The 26,203-nt window shown below is 35.4% G+C and overlaps 1 protein-coding gene across 5 annotated transcripts in view; it reads right to left on the reverse strand.

Moving 5' to 3' along the window:
• The window catches only part of PPP1R12A (protein phosphatase 1 regulatory subunit 12A), a 160,345-nt gene that overhangs the window by 14,650 nt on the left and 119,492 nt on the right, over positions 1 to 26,203 (reverse strand). For all 5 annotated transcript variants that reach the window (XM_039235548.1, XM_039235549.1, XM_039235547.1 and 2 more), the window contains 7 exons: positions 23,510 to 23,600; positions 22,146 to 22,346; positions 21,738 to 21,906; positions 18,865 to 18,986; positions 7,169 to 7,234; positions 1,383 to 1,399; positions 130 to 265 (listed from right to left, as the gene is read on the reverse strand). In XM_039235548.1, the coding sequence (XP_039091479.1) occupies positions 130 to 265; positions 1,383 to 1,399; positions 7,169 to 7,234; positions 18,865 to 18,986; positions 21,738 to 21,906; positions 22,146 to 22,346; positions 23,510 to 23,600 (802 nt within the window). The remainder of the gene's footprint in view (positions 1 to 129; positions 266 to 1,382; positions 1,400 to 7,168; positions 7,235 to 18,864; positions 18,987 to 21,737; positions 21,907 to 22,145; positions 22,347 to 23,509; positions 23,601 to 26,203) is intronic.

The raw sequence follows: 26,203 nt of genomic DNA on the forward strand, positions 1-26,203 counted from the left end.
AAAAAACAATTAAACTGAAAATTAAGTTATTCAAGATATTGATTCATAATAAGTTCCAGGAATAACATCCAAATACAAATATATCAACATAATTTTTTAAAATTAAATATAGCTAAGTAACCCAATTACCTTTTTAAAGTCAGTTGAGTCATCCTTTTCTAGCCTGCTACTATAAGGTTTTCTTTCTTCTAAGTAACTGTATGATCCAGAGCGACCCAGCAAGGAATCAAACCGATCACTAGCTGATGTGGAACTGGTTTCATATCTTTAAAAGATGAATTAAAGTCAAAATCTTTATTATAAGCTTTTACAGTTCACATTACGCATCCTACATTTTAACTTGATATTCCAAAAGAGCAGATAACATATTCCTTCATCTATTATCTAAATACATTTGTTTAATACATTAAACATTAATAAACATTAATAAGTAGGAAGTTATTTATAATACTATTAATTGCCATTATTTGAGGAAGAGATTCAATATATCTATATCCAAAAGTCAGAACTGGTTTCACATAACAATAAATTATTTCAACAATTTTAAACGGTACATTTTTCTCTACATTTTAAAGCCTCTGAAATCAGAACATAGAACATAGCTTATAACTGATGGTGTATTATAGTTTTTGGTAGCACTTTTCTTTTAAGTAGCATATAATTGTTTAAAAATCTTAGATTTGATAAACTACTCTATCCAAATTAACAGATAATAGGTCTGCCCTAAATAGAAAGAACATATCTCATTTGTAAATGAGAATTCTCTTATTATCTTGTTCTGAACTCAGGTTACGTTTTCTTGATAAAAGCTACTGCCTCCACATTTCAATTCAATGGAATCATTACTATACAAAACTTGTTCTTGGTTTTATAAGGCTTTGGTTAACAATTATGGGTGAGAGAAACAGAACAGAGGTTAGACTCAAGGACATTGTGGAGGTTCTCTAAAAGGTGAGTAATTGTGAGCTAGATGACAGTTTTTAGTGTCTCCACTGTTTTTCTTTTGCCTAAGGCAGGAATTGGAGAGAAGATTCAGAATACCTCATCAAATACATTTCTGGTGGGTTCCATAAGCCCTTGCTGTTAATAATGAAACAGTTAACACTGAAGTAACTTAGAAAGCTTAGGAATACTTAGAAATTACCACTGTTGTAAGGATTTAACAAAAAATTTTCTTTCTTAGTGAGGTACTGTGACTATTGAACTAGAATAGAAGTAAAGGCTTTGACAAAGAAAGCTGGTAACAGTTATTAGGTCGTCTAAACATCTACAGATTTTTATTATTCAAATAATCCTAACAACTCACAAAATTTTTAAGTATCTAAAAGCAACCCAGAATAAAAATGGAAGAATATAAGAGTCAGTAAAAATATAAAACATACCTTGAAATGGAATCCGTCTAGAAAAAAAGAGAAAAACACAGGCATACTAAATTTCTATACTTTTATTAACTTGATTGATCAAGTAAAATTAACATAACATTTATGCTGTTTTCACACTACTGAACTAACCTAAATATTTATTCTATATGTTGTAAGTTCTAGAACAGAGTCACTATATATTTTTTCATGCACAACAACCAATACAATTAATTATACTTGGCAATTTATGGTCATCTTTTATGAATTTCTGAATATGCCATCACATAATATTTTTAATTAGAAGATAAAAAGAGAGAGACTAAGACATATATCTATTACTTATACCTACTCTGCACTAGAAAATAGTATGTTTATATTAAGAAATGTCAAGTTTACTACATGATACTTCAAAGCAACTATTTTTCTCATTTTATGTTTTTGAAGCAATAACATAAGAAGCAAACAAATGAATACCTAAGATATTTTATGTAGAATATACATATTTTGTTTAAAATTTGTTTTCTAGAAATCTAGCTATAAATTCCTTCAGGTTTAGCAATTAGGGGGTAGGAAATTAGGATTTAATTTTCTCAAGTAAGACGTATGCTATATGTCAATGTTTCATAACTCTTCTGATCTAAATAGTGAAATGATTAATAGGGTCTTAGTAGGGGACAAAGTTTTTTTGGTAGTCATCCTTAGCTCTTTCTCTTTCCACTAAAGCACTAGCTGAATCTATGCTTTTCTATAAGATAACTATTAAGAAATGGTTTGCTAAAGAAAAGGGAAAAAAAGAATGGTTTGTGAAATTCCTGAATTTAGATAATTGTATTTTTCCATTATGTTTATCTCTGAATGCACTGTAAAATTATCGGGTTCCTTTGGGATTGTTTAAAGTCTTACTTGGGCTAAAAATGCCTTACTAGTCTACTGAAATTGAAAACCAATTTAGGGGCGCCTGGGTGGCTCAGTTGGTTAAATGTCCGACTTCAGCTCAGGTCATGATCTTGCAGTCCATGAATTCAAGCCCCACATCAGGCTCTGACAGCTCAGAGCCTGGAGCCTGCTTCAGATGCTGTGTCTCTCCCTCTCTCTGCCCCTCCCCTGCTCAAGCTCTGTCTCTCTCAAAAATAAACATTAAAAAAAAAACCACCCAATTTTTAATTTTTCACCTGCTTCCTGTTTTTTTTAACCCAATGTTTTACTTCACTGATTTGTTCATTAGTTTTATACAATTAACAATTCTGAAGTGAAATTTCAATTTTCAAGAGATTAAAATTCATACACTGCTAAGAGAATAGACTTTGAAAGTTCTCATCACAAGGAAAAGAATGTATAATTATGTGTAGGAATGTGTTAACTAGTTAGACTTACTGTGGTGATCATTTTGTAATATATACAAATAATGAATCACTATCTTTAAGACCTGAATTAAATCAATCTAATATGTCAATTATATCTCAAAAAAAAAAAAAAAGAACAGAACCAAAAAAACCCAAGAGATATTATTCAAACTAAGAAAAATATCCATGTGTGAAATAAAATGTGTACATATCAAATGAAAACATCACCTCTCACCTCACCAATTTGCACTCTGGTTCACTGATGTTAAGTTTAAGAAAAAAATCAAAGAACAAAAAACTCTACAAGAAGTCACAGAAATCACTCAAACTTAATTTCTTTGTCTCTAAAAACCATTGTGTGATCACCAGTCATTGTTTACATTTTTGAAATTGGGATAAAAACCCCATGATATAAAATTCACCATCTAAACTACTTTTAGGAGTATAGCTTAATAGTGTTAACTATATTCACCTTAATGTACAATATATCTCTAGAACTTTTTATCTCACAAAACAAACATTACATGCATTGGACAACTCCCCATATTCTTCTACCCCCAACTCCTGTAAATCTGAACTGTACTTTGTCAGTGTTTGAATAGTTTAGATACCCCATGTAAATGGAATCCTATGGTATGTCTACTCTGTGACTAGCTTATTTTATTGAGCATATGTCCTTATTTCATATAGCAATGTCCTTGCTTCCTGTGTCACAAAATTATTTTTCCAAAGTAAAAATATCCTTATTACAGTGCCAGAAGGTCACATAAAAGTACCACAGCATAAAAAAGTTTCACTTTAACTCCCTGTGCCTCCAACTTTCTTATACAACTACTGTTAGCCTTTTTTGGATACACATATATGTGAACTTCTGATTTGTATTGTTAACTAATCCCTGTAAAGGATGAATTTATTACAGTTCCAAAATCTTATATAAAAAAGCCTATTTTAGCAGTAATCATACCAAATCTGAGCATTAGTAACCTTTGCTAATTACATTTTTAACTGTCATGTCTTTGGTTATTAAGGTTAAATGCATTTTTTTTTTTTTTTTAAGTTTACTCATTTTTGAGAGGCAGAGAGAGCATGAGCTGGGGAGGGGGAGAGAGAGAGTGACGGAGACATAGCATCTGAGGCAGGCTCCAGGCTCTGAGCTGTCAGGACAGAGCCTGATGCAAGGCTCGAACCCACGAAGCACAAGATCATTACCTGAGCCAAAGTCAGACGCTTAAGCAACTGAGCCACCCAGGTGCCCCAAGGTTAAATGCATTTTCAAATTTACTGGCCATTTATATTTCTTCTTTTATAAAACTTATTAATTTCATGGATCTTGTCTCTACTTCCCTTTTATGTGAGTGTTTTAATAGTACAAATACTAATGTTTTAAAAGTTAACAAGAGGGTTAAGATTATTCACTTTTAACTAAGTAAATGTGCCTCAACTTTTATAATAAGGGTATCTTTTCTGTCATATTCTAGTTTTACATGTTTAAATAATCAAATCTGTTAACCTTTTTTTTTCTTGCCTTGGTGTTATACTTAAATTCTTTTCCTTTATCATTAAAAAATTTTTGTTAATGTTTGAGAGACAGCACTACAGAGGGGGGACAGAGAGAGAAAGAGAGACACAAATCCGAAGCAGGTTCCAGGCTCTGAGCCTTCAGCACAAAGCCTAATGCTGGGTTCGAATCTGTGCCCAAGATCAAGCATAACCTGAGTCAAAGTCGAAGGCTTAACTGACTGAGCCACCCAGATACTCCTATACTTAAATTCTTGATTTATTACTAATGTCCTCTGCAGGGTAAAAATTTTATTATCTAATAACGTAATGATAGCAAATCGCAATAATCAAAGCAACAGAAGCCCCATTTTTAGAAATAATGTTATAATAATTATAACACATAATCCTTTTTTTTTTTTAATTTTTTTTAAATGTTTTATTTATTTCTAGGAGAGAGAGAGAGAGAGGGAGTCACAGACTGAAACAGGCTCCAGGCTCTGAGCTGGCAGTCAGCACAGAGCCCGACGCGGGGCCCGAACCCACGAACCGCGAGATCATGACCTAAGCGAAAGTCGGACGCTTAACCGACTAAGCCACCCAGGAGCCCCAATACATAATCCTAATAACAATGGATATTATGATAAAGTAATGCAGTTTTCTATGATACAATTGAACCTTAATTTCTTTTAATTTATATCCTGAATGTAGACAGCTTGAGCTTCATATGCAATTGAGAATTTTCAAGAACTTTTTGGCAATTTACTTATCTTTTTATACAATTTACTTATCTTTGAAGCAAAAAAGTACATGCTATACACCATTTTGTAATGTGGTTGGGATTCTATAACCCAAATGGAAGTTCTGTCATCAAATACACTTTGAGGTGATGATGACACTATTTCAGAAAATGCACAGAGGAGTTTTGCTGCTAATACTTTTACACAGAAAAGTAAGGGCTGATGCTACAAGTTTTAAAAAGAGAGTAGCAGGGGCACCTGGATGGCTCAGTCAGTTAAGCATCTGACTTTGGCTCAGGTCATGATCTCACAGTTCGTGGGTTTGAGCTCCATGTTAGGCTCTGTGCTGACAGCTAGCTCAGAGCCTGAAGCCTGCTTCAGATTCTGTGTCTCCCTCTCTCTCTGCCCCTGCCACATTCTCTCTCTCTCTCTCTCTCTCTCTCTCAAAATAACATTAAAAACTTAAGAGAAAGAAAAAAGAGAGTAGCATACTGGTGGAAGCACTTTTCTAGTCTATTGTAGAAGACATTGTTAGTGTACCAACCTCCATTCTTCCTTTTCCTCATGGTGTACCAGTCATTTGGTTTAGTTAAGATGGTATATGGCCCATGTTAGTAGCAAAATGGCTATACTATCTTAGCAGTGGACCTTGTCTGGCTTAAGCCAATTATAATCTCAGCCCTGTGAGGTAAACCAGCTTGAGGCTGAAGCTGACATAAAGGGTTGTGTAATGTAACTGGAGCACAATACATTCTCCTTGTTTCATTCAGTTTGAGTTGGATTTTCCGTTACTTATAACTGAATGTTAGCACAAAAACAAGAGCTAAATAATCCTTTATTTAAAATGATAAAAATCTATTTAAATTATTTGGAACTAAGAAAATGTTTCTTCTTAGAAACAATTTTCTACTCAATCTTAATTAACAGTAAAACTTAAAACACAATAAATCTCACTATGCTTCAAAGTCACAACTCTGGGAGTCAGAAAATATTTTCCCTTCGATCCCAGCCTGGTGGGATGTGAGGTCTATGTGATAAAGCAGTGAGAAGTGCCAGCTGGGGATGGTTTACTAACCCATTCCCTCTTTTTTACCTGTCTAATGATTTTCTTGAAAGACAGGAATTCATAGGGTAGTACTGGGAAAGGAAGATAATGGTCGTTTACAGAATATAATAAAAACAAGACATAGGGTAACTGGGGGAGTGCTGACAATTGATAGGCAAAAGGTTTAAAAGTGATAGTTTTACCCTGCAAATAATTTACCCTTGGAAGTAATTAATTCCTCAATATCTGTGTGGCTACCTAACTATAAAATAAAAGTACCTTTCAGGACAAAACAGGAAACTTGGCCCTGAAAGTAACACCCACAGTCACGTAGCACAGGTAACTAACTTCTGATCACTTCATATTACTCTAGATCCTTGCTGACTGCAAAGAATTTTAATAGCTCTATTTAGGAACTTCAAGTCAAAAGTAAAGATGCTATGACCAGAATGCTATTTCAGGTTAGACAGTGCTAGGCTTAGAAGGTTAGAGCCAACTCATATTATACAGCTCTTACTCTATATGTATAGAGCTCTTTAAAGCATGTCCGCTTTCTCCACAGCCAAACAAGAGGGACTAGAGGGGGGGAAATAGCTACTGGGAACAAACCTTCAATATCTGCTAGCTATGTAACCTTTTAAATCATTCAAACTTGCCTTAGTTTCTTCATCACTGAGGAAAAGAAAATGTCTTTTTGAGAAGACTGTTGGCACGATCAGTAGTGATAATATAAAAGTCTATTACAGTAAATTTCTAAACAAATATAAAGAAAGCTAAAAAGACCTACTGTGTTCTCTAGAATATAACTTGCCATTTACAAAAGTAAAATCTGAGTCTGGTAATGTATCCACCTTCTGGGTATCTTTTGGATATCTTCCCCTCAACTTTGAATATTAATTTACGTATAATAAGCTATCCACTTAGAGTACATGGTCCGATAAGTTTTGACAGTTCTATATATCCAGAAGACCACTACAATCAGGATCCAGAATATTTCTATTGCCGCTAAAATATTCTCCTTTCCTGTCTGTCCACCCCTGATCCCAGAGAAATGCTGAGTCTGTCCCCAGCATGCAGGTACAGTATGCAGTAACAGTCTTGCATGAATAAATATAAACACAAGCAAATAGTAATCCTTGAAAAATATGAATACTTGTAAAGATAAAAAATAATGCTCTTTACCTGAGTTTCTTTCTTGTTGGATCCTTCTTCTGTATCTGATTGCTGTTCTTGCTCATTTTCATCACTCTAAAATAGATGATCAATTTACTTTTAGAAAAGTAAAAATATTTTTCAAACAATTGATATATAAATATTTTAGGGCTCTTCTAATTTAAAATGACCCTTGAGAAAAATCCACCAGGCAACAGATCAAAAGGAAAACCAATTTTTAGGTGGGAATTTTTCTACCCTATTTAGAGGAAGCCTATTTTGTCTGTATGACACAATTTAAGTAGGTTAGCATACATGGTGAAAGAAGACCACTGACCTAAAACCAAATTTAGGAAACATTCACAGTGGGGATGAAGAAACTGGAGGCTTAGCAGAAGAAAGAAGGTATTCCATTTTATATTCTAATGATCCTACATGTGCTTTATAAATTTAATGTACTATTCAGACACTCAATTATAATGAGGCAGCAAAAACAGGAAGTCCGTTATATTAAGTAAGAAGAGTTAGATTCTGTAAGCTTGCAAGATTTATGCAGAAATCCTATCACGTTTAGGTGGTTCATCCATCTGGATATTTCTTAGAAGTTTACAGCACACCAAATAGAAAATCAAGGTCTCAGTTGGCTAAAAGCCTAGAATCCCAGACTATAAGAATATTCTAGTAAAAGGCCTTGAAGATCTCAACCAACCTTACACGGCTGAAAAAAAAGGAAAGGGAAATTTCCGTTCACACATATCTAGCTCAGTCTCACTATAAAAATGCCGCAGGCTTAAAAAAAAATGCCACAGGCTTTAAAACAAGATCATCCTGGGGCGCCTAGGTGGCTCAGTAGGTTGAGTGACCGACTTTAGCTCAGGTCATGATCTCGTGGTTCGTGGGTTTGGGCCCTGCATCAGGCTCTGAGCTAACAGTTTGCTCAGAGCCTGGAGCCTGCTTCAGATTCTTGTCTTCTCTCTGCCCCTACCCAATTTGTGCTCTGTCTCTCTCTGTCTCTCAATAACAAATAAATGTAAAAAATGAAATTAAATTAAAAAACCAAGATCATCCTAGTTTCATATTAGTATAGCTGTTTTCAGCGTGACTGAAGGCAAATTTATCAAAAATTTCTGAGCCATACTTACCTTATCCATAAAGTGGGGATAAAACTTCACAGAATTATGGAAGACCCGGGTGGTTCAGTTGGTTAAGATTCTGACTTTAGCTCAGGTTATGGTATCACAGTTCATGAGTTCAAGCCTGGCACTGAGCTGTTTGCTGTCAGCCCAGAGCCTGCTTTGGATGCCCTGTCTCCCTTTCCCTGCCCCTTCCCTGCTTGCACGTGTGCTCATGTTCTCTCTTTCAAAAATAAACATTAAAGAAAAAACTTTTCTAAGTATTAGAGGTTGTACAGGCTATCATATTATCTAGCAAAAATAATAATGTGACCAGGCAAAATCAATGCTGCTGCTAGTATTATTTATTAATATAAACATATTCACATAAAAAATATGAATTCCACATCATGAACTGATTGTTTTTAAGCACTGCTGTTTCATGGGGAGAAAACAAACTGGAAATTTAAAAAGTGGGGAGGTTTAGAGGTGTAAAAAAGTAATAATAAAAAAAGGGGGAAGGGAGCCTAATAATACAAGATATTAAAAAGCTGCCTAACTATACACCACCCTTTCTTTGACAGAGTCCTTGGTTCTTTTTGTCTGCGATCTGATAGATTCAAATGCAGCTATGAAGGGGAAAGAAGACCTGTGCTCTGATGGTTGATCAGAATACAATTCAATGTAGGCTTAAGTTAAATAGATGAGTATTGCCAATATGAATCCCAGGAAGGATCCTTATAATGCTAGTTAAGGGTCAGATTCCAGAAAGTGAAGTTTTGAAGGGAGAGCTGGCTGAATAAAACTGGGGAAAAATAAATACTGTATAATAAACACAGCTTTGCCTATGAATCTCCTAATACATAGGCAGAATCTCCTAATACATGACTTATTAAGAAGATAATTTTAAGTAACAAAAATTACTATGTTAGGGTGCTAAGACTGTGAGGTTTTATTTTACGGTTACTAAAATGTTAATGGGCAATCAATTAAAAATCAACTAGACATCAGATACTTTCTGATGAAAAAAGATACCTTGCCAGAATTTTGAAATAATCAGATCAGTTCTCTACCTGGTAGCTGCCAAACAGTAAAACAGTAGTTATTAATTTAAAGGAAATATAAAAAAAAAAACATTAATGTGTTAAACTACAGCTCAGAGATATGACAACCCAGTTCATTAAAAAATAACTATAGGGGCGCCTGGGTGGCTTAGTCGGTTGAGCGTCCGACTTTCGCTTAGGTCATGATCTCGCGGTTCGTGGGTTCGAGCCCCGCGTCGGGCTCTGTGCTGACTGCCAGCTCGGAGCCTGGAGCCTGTTTCAGAGTCTGTGACCCCCTCTCTCTCTGACCCTCCCCTGCTCACGCTGTCTCTCTCTCTCTCTCTCCTAGAAATAAACAAAATATTTAAAAAAAAAAAAATAAAAAAAAATAACTATAAAGAGGGGTGACTGAGTGGCTCAGCTGGTTAAGTGTCCGGCTCTTGATATAGGCTCAGGTCATGATCCTGTGGTTGGTGGGTTTGAGCCATGGCGTCGGGCTCTGTGCTTGACAGCTCAGACTCTGCTCGGAATTCTCTCTCTCTCTCTGTCCCCACCCCGCTTGCGTTTGCTTTCTCTCTCAAAATAAATAAACCAACAACAATAAAAATTAATTTTAAGGAAAAAACGGGATGGAGAAACTGATTAAAAGAGGCTTTAAAGATATAATTAATCCCACTGTATAGTGCTATTGTATTCCAATCAAACCAGCAAAGTATAAAAGTACAACAACAAACCATTTATGGTATATATGAGTCAAACAGACATTAAAACTAACTGAATATTCAATATTAAGGACTTACTGTTAACTTATTTAACAAAAATGTGAGCATGGTTTTGTGATCATGTTATATGACAACATATATTGTGATTATTTTTATTACATAAAATATACAATTTTTTTTTATTTTTTTTATTTCTAGGAGAGAGAGAGATCGAGACAGCGTGAGCAGGGGAGGGTCAGAGAGAGAGGGAGATACAGACTCTGAAATAGGCTCCAGGCTCTGAGCTGGCAGTCAGCACAGAGCCCGACGCGGGGCTCGAACCCACGAACCGCGAGATCATGACCTAAGCGAAAGTCGGACGCTTAACCGACTAAGCCACCCAGGTGCCCCTAAAATATACAATTTTAAGAGATTTTAAAAAGGAATCCTTCCTCTTAAAAATATATACTGAAATTTTTAGATGAAATGAGCTTCTGTAGATTTTCTTCAATAATACAGGAATTGGCGAGGTGGTAGGGATTTAGCTTAAACAATGGATATCTGCTGTGGAGTCATTATACTTCTGTTACTTTTGTAGGTTTGAATTTTCTATATTAAAAATTAAAAGATTAGTGCCTGGGTAGCTCAGTCGGTTAAACATCTGATTCTTGATCTTAGTTCAGGTCTTAATCTCAGGGTGGTGAGTTCAAGCCCTGTGTTGGAACTCCACGCTGGGCGTGGAGACTACTTAAAAAAATAAAAAATAAAAATTAAGAGAAAAAAATGGGAAAAAACCCCAGGAGTCTAAACAAAACAAAACAACCCAAACAGATTATGTTTGCCCTTCTGTAGTTGTATGTTCTATTCAAATAGCATAAATTTCACATTAACTGTGCTACCGCACAGTTCTTCTTTCTCCTGTATAATAAGAATAGCAACATCAGGCATATATACAATCAGGGTTAAGGGAAAAAAATAAAATTCTGTAAGCCGAAACACAGCTACTATCAAACATCACTTCAGATGTAACTAATTGTTATATATACTGTATAATCATATTCATGAAAATGGGTTAAATGTAAAGCATCTTAAGGGGTTCTAGGAAGATGATGAAGTGGATGGATCCTGAGCTCACTTCCTTCCATGGACACACTTGAGGCAACAGCTACATATAATGTAACTAATTTTACATCCACATCTAAAATCATAGAGAAACCACATTAAGAAGGGTAGGAGGGACAACCCACAAATGAGAGGGATAATGCAAGTATAGAGTTCCTACAAGGGGATCACCCTCACATTGGGCACCCCTTACCCTGGCGACCTGTACAGGGTAGATGAGCCCCCATAACATCCTGCTTTGAAAATCAGCAGGGCTTAACTCCAGAAGAGCCAGAGGGCTACAGGAAACTGACACTCCACTTTCAAAGGGCCATTGTGCTCTGTCATTTGGTCCGAGACTCAGTACAGAAGCAGCAGTTTGAAAAGTACCTGTGTTATACATGAAGATTTATGGGCTAATTTCTGGGCAGGTGCTTCAGGGGCAGAGATCTGTAGGCACCTTCTCTGGGAAAGAAGGTACTAGTTAGCACCATTTCTAACCCCCTCTGCCTAGCTGGCCAGACAAATAAGCCAGTTCTGACACCCTCTATCTACCTTCTAGCACTGCTCACCCCACCCCAGCTTTCCCTGTGGATGGTCCCTGTTCATTCCACCCACACTGGCAGACACCCCTTCAAAGCAACTTCTGCTCTGCAATACCTAGTAGAGTCTTGGTCAGGACTCGTGTCCCCAGAAAACGATTACTGCCCTGTCACACCTAGCAGGCAGCACTTTCAAAGTGACTCCTGTCCTGGGGAAGAGGAGAGCCAGCCCTGCAGCTAGAGCCAGACTTGTCAATCAGCTGCACTGGGGGCATCAGTGCCCACCAGTGCATCTGCAGGAGTTGCAGTTTGTCATTGCAGCCAGCTGGGATGAGGGCCAGCCTACCCACCAATGACCCCGGAGCACTCATGGCCTAGTTACAACAGAAGGGTACACCCAGCTCACACAGGGGATACCCCTGGAGTGTCTGGTTCTGTTGATGGGTGGTCAGGAGGGTCGTGTTACAGGGCACCACAAAACCTCTTCTACCCTTTCAAGGCCACTACTTTCAAGACCAGAAGACATGGCTGACCTATCTAATGCAGAGAAACAAACACTAGAGAGTCGAACAAAATGAGGAAAGAGGAATATGTTCCAAATGAAAGAATAACACAAAACGTCAGTAAAAGAACTAAATGAAATGGAAATAAATATACCTGATACAGAGTTCAAAGTAATGGTCATAAAGACATTCACCAGGCTTGAGAATAATGGATGAACTCGGTGTGAACTTCAACAAAGAAAAAAATAAAAAAAGAACCAATCAGAGCTGAAGAATACAATAACCAAAACGAAAAAGACACTAGCATCAACAGCAGATTAGAGAATGCAAAAGAATGAATCAACAATCTGGAAGACAGGGTAGTAAAAAGCACCCAAGCTAAACAATAAAGAAAAAAAGAAAAAATGAGGATAGGTTAAAGTGACCTCTGAGACAACATCAAGCAAACTAACATTCACATTATAGGGGTCCCAGAAGGAGAAGAGAAAGAGGCAGAACACTTATTTTAAGAAATAATAACAGAAAACTTCCCTAACCTGGGAAAAGGAACAGACAGACATCCAGGTCCTAGAAACACACAGAGCCCTAAACAAGAAGAATCCAAGGAGGTCCACAACAAGATATGTAATAAATAAAACATCAAAAATTAATGGTAAAGAGGATCTTTTATTTATTTATTTATTTATTTATTTATTTACTTATTTATTTATTTATTTAGAGAGATAGATGGGGTGGGGAGGTGCAGAAAAAAGGGAGAGAGCAGGCTCCACACCCAACGTGGAATCCCAAACAAGGCCCCATGATTTCACAGTCATGAGAAATCAAGCAGACGTTTAACTGACTGAGCCACCCAGGTACTCCAATAAAGAGAATCTTTAAAATCAACTAGTTTTGTACAAGGGAAACCCTGTAAGGTTTTCAGATTATTTTTTAGCAGAAACCTTGCAGGCCAGAAGAGAGTGGCATAATATATTCAAAGTACAGAAAGGAAAAAACGTACAGCCAAAAGCTTACTCTACCTAGAAAGGTTATCATTAACAATTGAAGGAGACAGAAAGTGTTTCACAGACAAACAAGTTAAAGTACTTTATCACCACTAAACTAACCTTATAAGAAATGCTGAAGAGACTTCTGTAACTGGAAAAGAAATAGCCATAACTAGAAATAAGAAAATTATAAAAGAAAAAAAATCACTTGCTAGTATATGAAGATTAAAAAAACAAAAGTAGTAAAATCAACTATACCTAGAGACATTAGTTAAAGGATACATAAAATAAAAAAAAGAGGAAATATGATGTCATATATGTAAATGTGGAGGAAGGACTACTAAATGTAGTACTTTTAGAATGTGTTTGAACTTGGGGCACCGGGGTGGCTCATTTGGTTAAGCATCCGACTTCAGTTCAGGTCATGATTTCACAGATCCTGAGTTCGAGCCCCACATCAGGCTCTCTTCTGTCAGTGTGGAGTCCACTTGGGATCCTCTATTTCTTTCCCTCTGCCCCCCACTCTGTTGATGTTCGCGCTCTCTCTCTCTCAAAACTAAACAAACATTTAAAAAAATGTGTTTGAACTTAAGCGATGATCATTAACTCAAGATAAATTGCAGACACAGAAGACACATAGATACAAACTAAGAGACACAGAATGGTACACATAAACCTCATGGTAACCACAAACCAAAACCTAAAAATAGATACACAAAAATTAAAAAGAAAGGAATCCAAGCATCCTACTAAAGAAAGTCATCAAATCACAAGGGAAGAGAGTAAGAAACAGAGAACTATAAAAACAACCAGAAAACAACAAACAAAACTGCAGTAAGCACATACCTATCAATAATTACTTTAAATATAAATGGACTAAATGCTCCAATCAAAAGACAAAGGATGACTAAATGGTTAAATAAACAAGACCCAACTATATGCTCTCCATAGAAGACTCATTTTAGAAATCAAGACAGACTAAAAACGAAGGGATGGGGAAAAAAATATTCCAAGCAAATGGGGGAAGAAAAAAAATAAAGCAAGCCAGGGAAACAATACCAAGATCAGACAAAAGAGACTTTAATTTTTTTAATGTTTTTTTTTTTTTTTTTAATTTGAGAGAGAGAGAGGGAGAGAGAGCATGAGTAGGGGAGGGGAAGAGAGAGAGAGAGAGAGAGAGACACACACACACACACACACAAGTGTCTTAACTATGGCTCAGGTCATGATCTTGAGGTTCATAAGTTTGAGCCCTGCCTCGGGTTCTGTGCTGACAGCTCAGAGCCTGGAGCCTGCTTTGGAGTCTGTGTCTCCCCCTCTCTCTTTATCCCTCCGTTCTAATGCTCTGTATCTCTTTCAAAAATAAATAAATGTTAAAAAAAAAAAAAAAAGAAAGAAAGAAAGACTGTAGGGGCACCCAGATAGCTTGGTCAGTTAAATGTGGAACTCATTAGTTCCACATTAGTTTAGGCCATGATCACATGGTTTATGAGATCGAGCCCCAATTGGGGCTCTGTGCTACCAGTGTGGATTGGGATATTTGGGTTTCTCTCTCTCTCTCTCATTCACTTTCTCCCCCCTCCCCCCCCCCGCTGACCCTCCCCAACTCGCACTCACAAAATAAAGATAAAAAAAATAAAACAAAGAATGTAGAAAGAGGCAAAGAGGGAATTACATAAGGATAAAGAGATCAATCCAAGAAGACAATATAAGAATTGTAAATATCTATGAACCCAACATAGGAGCACTTAGACATATAAAGCAAATATTAACAGACATAAAGGACAGAACTTAAAATCATACAATAATAGTAAGGAATTAACACCCTACTTATATCATCTGGATAAAGCATCCAGACAGAAAAATCAAAGAATCAGTGGTTTTTAATGACACATTAGACAAAATGGACTTAACAGATACATATAGAACACTCTCTCCAAAAACAAAATACATCCTTTTTAAGTACACATGGAACATTCTCAAGGACAGATCATGTTAGACCACAAAACAAGTCTCAATAAATTTACGACTGAAATCTTATCAAGCTCTTTTCTGACCAAAATAGTATGAAACGAAAATCAATTACAAGAAAACTGGAAAAAACACAAACATGTGGTAAACAACATGCTACTAAACAACCAATGGGTCAATGAAGAAATCAAAGAGGAAATGAAAAATTATCCAGACATAAATGAAAATGGGCATAATGATTCAAAAATCTTTGGGATACAAAAACAGTTCTAAAATGGAAGTTTATAGTGATACAGATCTAGTTCAAGAAAAATCTCAATCAAACTTTAATTAGGAAAAGAACAAATGAAGCCCAAAGTTAGTAAAAAAAGGGACTTATAAAGATGAGAGCAGAAACGAATGAATACAGACTAAAAACAACAGAAAAGCTCAATGAAACTAAGAGCTGGTTCTTTGAAAAGATAAAACCGACAAACCCTTGGCCAGCTTCATCAAAAAAAGAGAACTGAAATAAAATAAAAAATGAAAGAGAAGTTACAATAGACACCACAGGAGTAAAGAATAAGAGACTACTAAAAACCATGACATACCAACAAATTAGACATTCTAGAAGAAATGGATAAATTCCTAGAAACATATTATCTTCTAAGACTAAATCAGGGAGAAATAGAAAATTTGAACAGACTGATTACTAGTAATGAAATTCAATCAGTAATCAAAAAATGCCCAGTAAAGAGTGAAGTCTAGGTTCAGATGGCTTTACGCATGAATTCTACCAAAGATTTAAGGAGTTGATACCTATCTTTCTCAAACTATTCCAAAAAACTGAAGAGTCAAGAATGTGTCCGAATTCATTCTATGAGGCCAGGATCACCCTGATACCAAAACCAGACAAAGACATTACAGAAGAAGAAAATTACAGAATATTACTGATGAACATACATGCAAAATCCCTCAACAAAACATTAGCAAACCAAATACATCAAAAGGATCATTCACCATGATTGTATGGGACTGATCCATAAATCAGTCAGTATAACATATTAATAAAACAAAGTATAAAAATTATGATTGTCTTGATACAGAAAAAGTGACAGAATTCAACACCTTTTCATGATGAAAATTCTCAACAATGTGGGCTTAGAGGAAACATAACAACATAATGAAGGTCATAGATAAAAACTCATAGTTAACATCATATTTGACAGTGAAAAGCTGAAAGCTTTTCCTCTAAGATCAGATTCAGGACAAGGATGTCTACTCTCACTACTTTTATTCAACACAGTACTACTGGAAGTCTCACCCACAGCAATCAGACAAGAAAAAGAAATAAAAGGCATCCAAATTAGCAAGAAGTAAAACCATCACCATTTGCAGATGACATATCATATATAGAAAACTCTGAAGATACCACCAAAAAACTAATAGAATAAATGAATTCAGTACATTGCAAGATACAAAATCAATATACAAAAAAGTTGCATTTCTATATATTAATAATGAACTAGCCACAAGAGAAACAAACTATAAGATGCTGATGAAAAATAACACAAAGAAATGAAAAGATATACCATGCTCAATGACTAGAAAAATACTGTCAAAATGTCCACACTATTCAAGGCAATCTACAAATTCACTCAATCCCTATCAAAAAGCAGTATAATTTTTTCACAGAATTGGAACAAAATTCTGAAATTAACCACAAGACGCTGAAAGAGCCAAAGCAATCTTAAGGAAGAACCTTAACAAAACTGGAGGAACCACAATCCCAGGTTTCCAACTATACTAAGTTACAGTAATCAAAACATTATGGTACTTGTCACAAATATACACATACAGATCAACAGAACAGAAAAGAGAGGCCAGAAATAAACCCATGTGTAGATAGTTAATTAATCTTCAACAAAGCAAGAGAATAAATAATAAGGAAAAGATAATCTCCTCAATTAATGGTGCTGGAAAACTGGACAGTTACATGCAAAAGAATGAAACTGGATCACTTTCTTGTACCATTCACAAAAATAAACTCAAAATGGATCAAAAACCTAAATGTAGACCAGAAACCATCGAACTCCTAAAAGAAAACATAAACAGTAAACTCTTGGTTATTAGCCTTAGCAATATTTTTTTGATATGTCCCCTCAGGCGAGGGAAACCAAAGCAAAAATAAACAACTACGGTTTATCAAACTAAAAAGCTTTTGTACAATGAAGGAAACCATTAGCCAAATGAAAAGGCTACCTACTGAATGCAAGAAGATACCTGCAAACGATATTATCTGGTAAGGGGTTAATACTAAAAACATATAAAAACCTCATATAACTCAACACCAAAAAAATAGTCCAATTAAAAAATGGGTAGAGGATTTGAAAAGACATTTTCCCAAAGAAGACACATAAAGGGGCACCCCTGGGCGGCTCAGTCAGCTAAGTGTCTGACTCTTGGTTTTGGCTCAGGTTTGTGAGTTTGAGCCCCACATCAGGCTCTGTACTGACAGAGCAGAGTCTGCCTGGGATTTTTTCTCCCTCCTCTCTGCCCCTCCCCTGCTCTCTCTCTCTCTCTCTTTCAAAGTAAATAAAGAGATTCAAAGAAGACACATAAAGAGCCAGCACACCAGTGGAAAAGATATTCAGCATCACTAATCATCAGGGAAATGCAAATAAAAATCACAATGAGATATCATCTGGCACCAGTCAGAATGGTTAGCATCAAAAAGATGAGAAATAATTAAGTGTTGGCAAGGACATGAAGAAAAGAGAATCTCTGCGCACCGCAGGTGGGAATGCAAATTGGTGCAGTCACTATGAAAAACACAATGGGCTTCCATAAAAAATTAAAAATAGAAATACCATAAGATCCAGTAATTCCCCTACTGGGCAATTTACCTGAAGAAAACTAAATCACTAATCCTTAAAGACTATCCCCATGTTCATTGTAGCATTATCTATAATAGCCAAGAGAAGGAAACAACCTAAGTGTCCATCTACAGATAAATTAAAAAGACGTGAAATTAGATACAATGGAATATTATGCAGCCATAAATAGAAAAAAAAAATCTTGCCATTCGCAAAAATGGATAGACCTAGAAGGTATTATGCTAAAAGTCAGGGAAAAACAAATACCACATGTTTTTACTTTTATGTGGAATTTAAAAGCCAAAAAATTAACGAACAAAAAAACTGAAACAGTCTCATAAATACAGATGGATTACTGCAAGAGGGGATAGGGGTGGGTCAACAGGTGAAATAGGTGAAGGGAATTAAGAGGTTCAAACTTTTGGTTATAAGTAAAGGTGATGGAAAGTACTGCACAGCGAGTGAATATAGTTAATAATAGTGTAATAACTTTATATAATGAAATAGTAACTACACTTACTGTAGGCATTTTGTATAATTGCTGAATCACTATGTTGTATACTTGAGAGTAATATATAATAACAAAAATATGATAAGCATCTTTCTTTCAAGAATCTCCAATATAAAAAAGCACTTTAGCCACTATACACTAATATGTTTTTTATTATTTTTAGTAACAGCCATTATTGCTTTCATTCCAAAATTGGGACAGAACTCCTGCTTTTAGTAATACCAAAAATCTAAGTATTCATTAGCTATCCTAATAAAGAACTTTCCTGATTTAATAACCTGACTCAAACTCAGTGATGAGCTAAAAGTATATGTAATCTGAGGCATATAAAAAATTATTAGAATGTACTTCTTGAAAGATTAAATATACTATCAAGTAGTTATATTTTAATAGGTTCTCACATCTTGCGTCCAAAATGAAACTCCCGTAGATCTCCTTTTCTCTCTTGGTCGTCGTCGCTCTCGGATTGATTTAGGTTGTGATTTATCTTCTCCTTCTTTTTCCTCTTCTCTCTTTTCTCCCTCTGTTAAGGATTACAATGAACCACATGGTAGCAATGTATCTTGACAGTATTTTACAAGAAAAATGTAGTAATTCAAAATCAACCTCTTTCATAAAGCCTTCTAAAATTTTCCAACTAGAGGGGCGCCTGGGTGGCTCAGTCGGTTAAGTGTCTGACTTTGGCTCAGGTTATGATCTCAGTTTGTGTGTTCGAGCCCTGCATCAGGCTCTGTGCTGAACGCTTGCTCAGAGCCTGGAGACTGCTTCGGATTCTGTGTCTCCTTCTCTCTCTGCCCCTCCCCTGCTCATGCTCTGTCTCACAAAAATAAATAAATGTAAAAAAAAAAAAAATTTTTTTTTTCCAATTAGAATTACTTTTGCTCCCTTCAGTGCCCCTATTAAAACACTTGGTTTAGACATGTATTTGTATCTCCCACTAGACAGATTCTTGATCAAGACAAGAACTAATTTTAATTATTTCATTTTCCTAGTGCCTAAAACAAAACTTTTGCCAAAAGACATACTTAATGTTTGCTGAACAGAAAATAATTGAATCCTATGAAAAAAATAGGGCTTGAGTTATTAATGTTTGATAGGGAGATAGTTACTATACCCAAAGTTAACACTGCAAGGAAAACAGTTCTTATTCTTAGTTCATCAGTTTCTGTTTCTGCTATTTCCAGTCCTCATTCAGTAGAATACAGTATTCATTTCATTTCTATTAGATAGTGTCTAAGAACAAAGCTTTTTATTCTGGAAAAAACATTTTTCTTTTAAAGTAAATCAACATAAAAAAATTTAGTCTTGGGGTGCATGGGTGCCTTGGTTGGTTAAGGGTCCAGCTTTGGCTCAGGTTATGATCTTGCAATTCACAGGTTTGAGCCCCGTGTCAGGGTCTGTACTGACAGTGCAGAGCCTGAAGTCTGTTTAGGATTCTGTGTCTCCCTCTCTCTCTTTCTCAAAAATAAAGAAGCATTAAAAAAAAAATTTTTTTAAATTTAGTCTCAAAATTTGTTTCCTTTCTACGATAGTTAAAATAGCTATAGATTTACATACTATAAAGGTATTAGGGCCTTTAAATAGTTTTTTTTTTTTTTAATGTTTTATTTATTTCTGAGAGAGAGAGAGACAGACAGACAGACAGTGAGCAGGGGAGGGTCAGAGAGAGAGGGAGAGAGGGAGACACAGAAGCTGAAGCAGACTCCAGGCTCTGAGCTAGCTGTCGGCACAGAGCCCGATGCGGGGCTCGAACCCACAAACCGTGAGATGATGACCTGAGCCGAAGTAGGATGCTTAACTGACTGAGCCACCCAGGCACCCCTAAATAGGTTTTAAAAAGTAGACATCTATATGGAACAAAGTAATGTTAAAACTTATTTCTAAAAGTCTCCTTCCTATGACATTAGCAAAGAGTCACAGCAAAAGAAATTTCAAAATTATAGTACCAGAAAGGTTTCTTTAGAGTTGTTTTTGGAATTGGTTTAGAGCAAAGATCTCAAACTCCAATGCATATAGTGGCCATCCAGATAATAAAAATGGATAAAAGGGGCCAGGAGGGCACTATTCCAAGGGGTGGGGGGCTGTAACTTACTCCTTGGCTCTAGCTACTTGCTGATAGGTGATAATTTAGACACAGTGTTACTAAATCTTCCCACTTTTCAATAGAAGATGAAAATCTAGCCTTTTTTGCAAATATCCCTAATTTTCAAAGTGGGCCCAATTTTTTTACAAACATTGTGTGGGCTTCACACTTAGTATTTTAAAGAACTGAAATATCTCAATGACCAAAAAAAAAAAAAAAAAAAAAAAAAAAAAAGCTAAAAATTGGGAAAAACTTAATTTTTCTGGTTTATCCTTCATGATTACTGATACTACAGGATTTTCTTTTAAAATATAAAATGCCTATAATTAGAAATAATTTTATTTAGTACCAATCTCTTTTTTTTTTTTTAATTTTTTTTTTAAGGGTCTTTTTTTTAATTTATTTCTAGAGAGAGAGCGTGAGCAGGGGAGGGTCAGAGAGAGAGGGAGTCACAGACTGAAACAGTCTCCAGGCTCTGAGCTGGCAGTCAGCACAGAGCCCGACGCGGGGCTCGAACCCACAAACCGTGAGATCATGACCTAAGCGAAAGTCGGACGCTTAACCGACTAAGCCACCCAGGTGCCCCTATTTAGTACCAATCTCTTATTTAAAGTAGGAATTACTAAAATTTAAATAGGAAGTTTACTTGAAATAAAAGGAAATGCTAACAGTGATCATCAATGTGCCAACATATCGCTGAAAAAGAAATCTATTTCTTAAGATATAAGCACAAAAACCATTTTGTTTTAGCAAGGACATTACATGTGTTAAGTGAATTTAGTTTACAACAACTTCACATACAAAAAATTTCGAAGATATGATCCATGCAATAGGCAAGAAATAACTTTAGGCACTAATAAACTGCTCCTAGAAATAGTCTCCTCCCAGTTATTCTATGCTGACTTTTCTACCTAAAGATTTAGAAAGAAAAAGTCTTTTAAAAAAAAAATCTAAAGATTTTTGTGAAGTCTTGAATTATAAAGATATGTAACAATGCCAGACTACATAATTCCATTTTTATTTTCTACTCTATTCATTTTTGACCACCATACTCTTTCTGAAAGAAAAAAAATGGAATAATGACTCCCAGTTTAGAAGGCTGTTTCTTTTCTGTTGAACTATAAATTAGAAAAAAAAACTCAAGGGATTATTTGAAGAAAACAAAGTGTTATCCCAATTTGGTCTTCTTACCTCTTTCATTTTCTTTTGTTAATCCTCTGGAGTAAGCGGAAGTTATACCTACAAGACTATTTGGCCTGTTTAGTTGACTTGAAGCATAGAGTGAACTGCTCATGGTAGAAAGTGAAGATGATGAAGTCGTTGAACTCGAAGTGGATACTGGTCTGTAACGCTGGTAAGTCTGTGAAATATTAAAATTAATTCACACTGAAGTATTAAACAATTAAAAACATATAAACGCTTAAGTTCATTTTAAAAGAAAAATAATGTTCTAATCATCTCAAGACAATTCAGATTTCTGGTTAAAATCCTTTTGAGTATTTTGTATTTGGTTTGTTGGTATACAAATCTCTTGTATATTGACAGTCACAAGAACCATTCATACCATTTGACCTAGCTGTGTTAGTGGTACACTATTACCTCATCATATGTTCTAGAGTACTTCTGTTTATATTCATCTTCTCTAGATGTTTCTGACTCCTTCTTTTCTTCTTGTTTCTCTTTATCCTGTTTTTCTTTTTCCTCTTTTTCTTTTTCTTCATTTTCTTGTTCTCTGGTTCTGGTAGAACGACTTCTTCCTATTGTTTTTTCAGCTTCCTGAAGATCAGTCAATGTTACTCCCTGTACATAAAAAAGATAAATTTAAGAATGAGAGGCAGTATAGCTTGTTTCAAAGAAACATTTTATAAGTGGACAAATTTAATATGACTGTATTGAAAGTCAGATACACGTTTGGAACTGGTTTGCAAATGCAAACAAAATTTCTAGTTCATTCATTCTATGAAGAATCACCATCAGCAAGTACAATAATAGGTACTGGAAAAGATATATATGTAAGGAATAGTCTCTATATTCAAGAAATTAACCAAAAAAGGAGAGGAGATGACAGAACTATTACCTGAATGTGAATATAAATATTCCTAAGAAGTACAAAGAAGGAAGAGCTGATATATACATTGTTTATACACTGAATTTATATGTACTTATATATATATATACATATATATGCAAAAATTTTCAGTAAAGAAGTAATTTTTAAAGGATAAGCCTTGAAGAACAGGTTAGATTTCAAAAAGTAAGGGTACAAAGCCAGGAAGAATATGGAAGATCTTAACAAACAGTTCAGCTTGAAATGAAATATGAATTAGAGTAAGAATCAAGGAATGGAATCTGGACTCTGGAGTGTCTCGACTACGGGAAAGGATACACACAAAATGATATATTAGATATAATTAGAATGGCAAGGAGGTTAAGGAGATGCTAACTAAACTGAGTGGCAGGTTCCCTGTACTTGCACATCAGCTGTTTGAAATATCTAATACAACAGACCTATTCCCCACAACTCGAAATATTCATAGAATTCTTTAATAATTATTAGACATCATACTAATTAACACTTTATTAAATACTCTGTACCAGACACCATCTTAGTAACAAAAAATATTCAAAGAGATATAAAGGTATATGCTAATTAGATTAAAAATAATATTAACATTGATTAGATTAAATATAATATACAAAAGGCTAGGAAAGAATCACTAAAGCAATCTTTAGTGATTTTCTCACATTATATACTAACATCAATGTTTTCTTTTCTTTCTTTTTTTTTATTTCTTTAAGTAATCTCTACACCCAACATGGGGCTTGAACTCACAACTCCAAGAACAATAGTCACATGCTCCTCTGACTGAGCCAGTGAGATGCTCCATGAAATTAATATTTTCAGAGAAGTGAAAAAGAGAAAAGTAATTTGAAGATTTATATATTATACACATTAAATATACCTGTGTTGATCTTCTAGACTGTCTTGCTTGTCTAGATCTCGCTTTTCTTTGGGATTCAGACTCTTCATCTCTAACAGGAGTGAGGTATGATCTACAGTAATACATAAAAATTGTTAGTTGGATATACAATATCTGTGAATTACAGATGAATGTGTGAATGAATACAAGTTAAGTATGTTAATGGGTTTTAAGAAAAAGTCTTCAAAAATGGTTACATTCATCATGAAAATTCAACAATGCAATCTGATAAATTTTTAGATTGAAAATAATATTATATTTTTCAAGTTCTTCCTAACCACAGGTTTCTTTTTTCTTTTTAAAGCCACGTGATGACTCCTTTCAGCCCCTTTTCTGATTCCCTGCAGTACCATGCTAGATGATATGGGAAAGCTAAACTTTATAGACTGTCAAGGTCTTTTTATGGTTAGAATGGTTAGGACTGAAGGCAACATTTAACATATGGGATGACTAGTGAGGAGGCAACACTCCCTGCATTCCTGTCACTGTACATTTATTAATGAAGTTTTTAGTGGACATCATATTCTTGTTTACACTTTGAGTTACCTAAAAATTCAAGTATTTTTATACATAAACTGCTTTAAAATCAGCATCCTACTCTTGGTTACTGATTTTCTGATATAAAGAGAACTTGACATTTATCTTCACTATACTTGATCTTATCTATCTAAGCCTAAGTCCCATCCTGTCTAAGGATATGTTCAATTTCAAAAACATATGTCTATGTCAAGAGATTCATAATTAAATAAAGAGTTGAATAAGCAAAGAAAAGATAAAGCCCTGCAACACACACAAAATAACTTCCCTCCAACAATCAACATTACTTGGGAAGTTCAATTGTTAACACTTTATTTACAGAATTTCCTGGGGGCAGCTAGAAGGCTCAGTCAGTTAAGTGTCCAACTTAGGCTCAGGTGATGATCTCATGGTTCATGAGTTTGAGCCCCACACTGGGCTCTGTGCTGACAGTTTGGAGCCCAGAGTTTGCTTCAGATTCTGTTTCCCTTTCTCTGCTTCTCCCCCACTCCCTCTCAAAAATAAACAAACACTAGAATATCCTGAAAGATTATCTCTTTTTGCTATTATAGTAGCACTACATATGTCTCATATATTAGGCGGACTCCAAATAATTCAAGTATTGATGAGTTCTATTTTACCAAATTTGGTTTCTATTAAAGTACTGGTATAGATTTAAATTTATAACCTAAAATTTCAATGTTTTTAAGTTTAATTATTTATTTTGAGAGAGAGAAGATGAATGGGGAAAGGGAAAAAAGAGAGCAATTGGGAGAATCCCAAGCAGGCTCTGCATAATCAGCACACAGCACAATGTGGGGCCTGAACTCACAAACTGTGACCGTAGCAGAAGTTGGACATTTAACCCACTAAGCCAGCTAGGTGCGCCTAAAATTTTTTTAAAAATTAAATTTCTTAATTATTGGTCTGATACTTTTGTCCCCTAAAAGTGTAGGGCAAGCAAAAAATTCACTGTATAAAACACTTTGTTTATTTATTTAAAGTTTATTCTTATTTTCAGAGAGAGAGAGAGCAAGCAGGGGAGAGGCAGAGAGAAAAGGAGACAGAATCCCAAGCAGGCGCCATGCTGTCAGTGCAGAGCTCAATACAGGGCTTGATTCCATGTGAACCAGGAGATTACGACCTGAACAGAAATCAAGAGTCAGGTGCTTAACTGACTGAGCCACCCAGGTGCCATGGGTACATAAACATTTTAGTTATCAGCATTTCTTTAGTTGACTTTGAGAGATTCTGCAACATATGGCTTCATCTGTGCCTATGCACAGATCCAGAGAGATGAATACAACTGGTAGGATACGTGCCCTCTTGATGGTCCATCATACTCAAGCTATACTAAGCTTTGATACTTCTGTTTCTCCCACTGGTTTTTAATTTTCATTCTGTCTCTATATCAACTCTTGTGAGTTTTAAGCTTTTTATTTAGATATAACAGTTATTTTCTACTTTTATAACAACTCCAGTGATTTTTCTGGGACAAGTAATTTACAAGGTGATAAAGAGTAACAATAAGCTTGTTATTAGAGTTTTAGTTTAAGAAAATTAATTCTAGAATAGAGTGAGGGGCTTGTTTAATCTGGAAGTTGGATATACGTATTTGGAAAATGCTACACGTTCTAACCTTCTCCAGGAAAATCACAGCATGTTAAAGGCTCTGAGAAGAACCGAGGAAGAAACCTGTTTAACCCTGTGTTAACTATGCATTTCCTAAGATTATTTAAGTAGAACATACTTTTATGGTACACCTGTTAATCTGGAAAGGTGTTCTGTGAAACATCAACTTGGAAAACATGGCCCAATGGCCATTTTTTTAGCCATTCATTTGGTACTTATTTATGCATCCACTGCACCTATATAATTTATTGCTTTTTGGACTTCTCCCAGATGAGGGGAAAAAAAGAAAAGAAGATGAAACCTTAATGTGGTTGCAAATCTGGTTACACAGAAAAACTTTATAGCAGCTCAGATGGCTCATGTTTCACTTCAGTATTTCATGAGCTTCTCTGAAAATAAGCATGAACATGGACTAATGACTCTGTCTCCTCTATGCAATGGTCAAAATTTTCAGATATAGTTTACAACAGGGAAATCTGCATTGTCATTTGGTCTTTTAACCCCCATGTCAAACAAAGCTAATCAACC

This window comes from Hyaena hyaena, unplaced genomic scaffold, assembly GCF_003009895.1.
Source record: "Hyaena hyaena isolate Hyena2069 unplaced genomic scaffold, ASM300989v1 scaffold_99, whole genome shotgun sequence".
Lineage (NCBI taxonomy): Eukaryota > Metazoa > Chordata > Mammalia > Carnivora > Hyaenidae > Hyaena > Hyaena hyaena.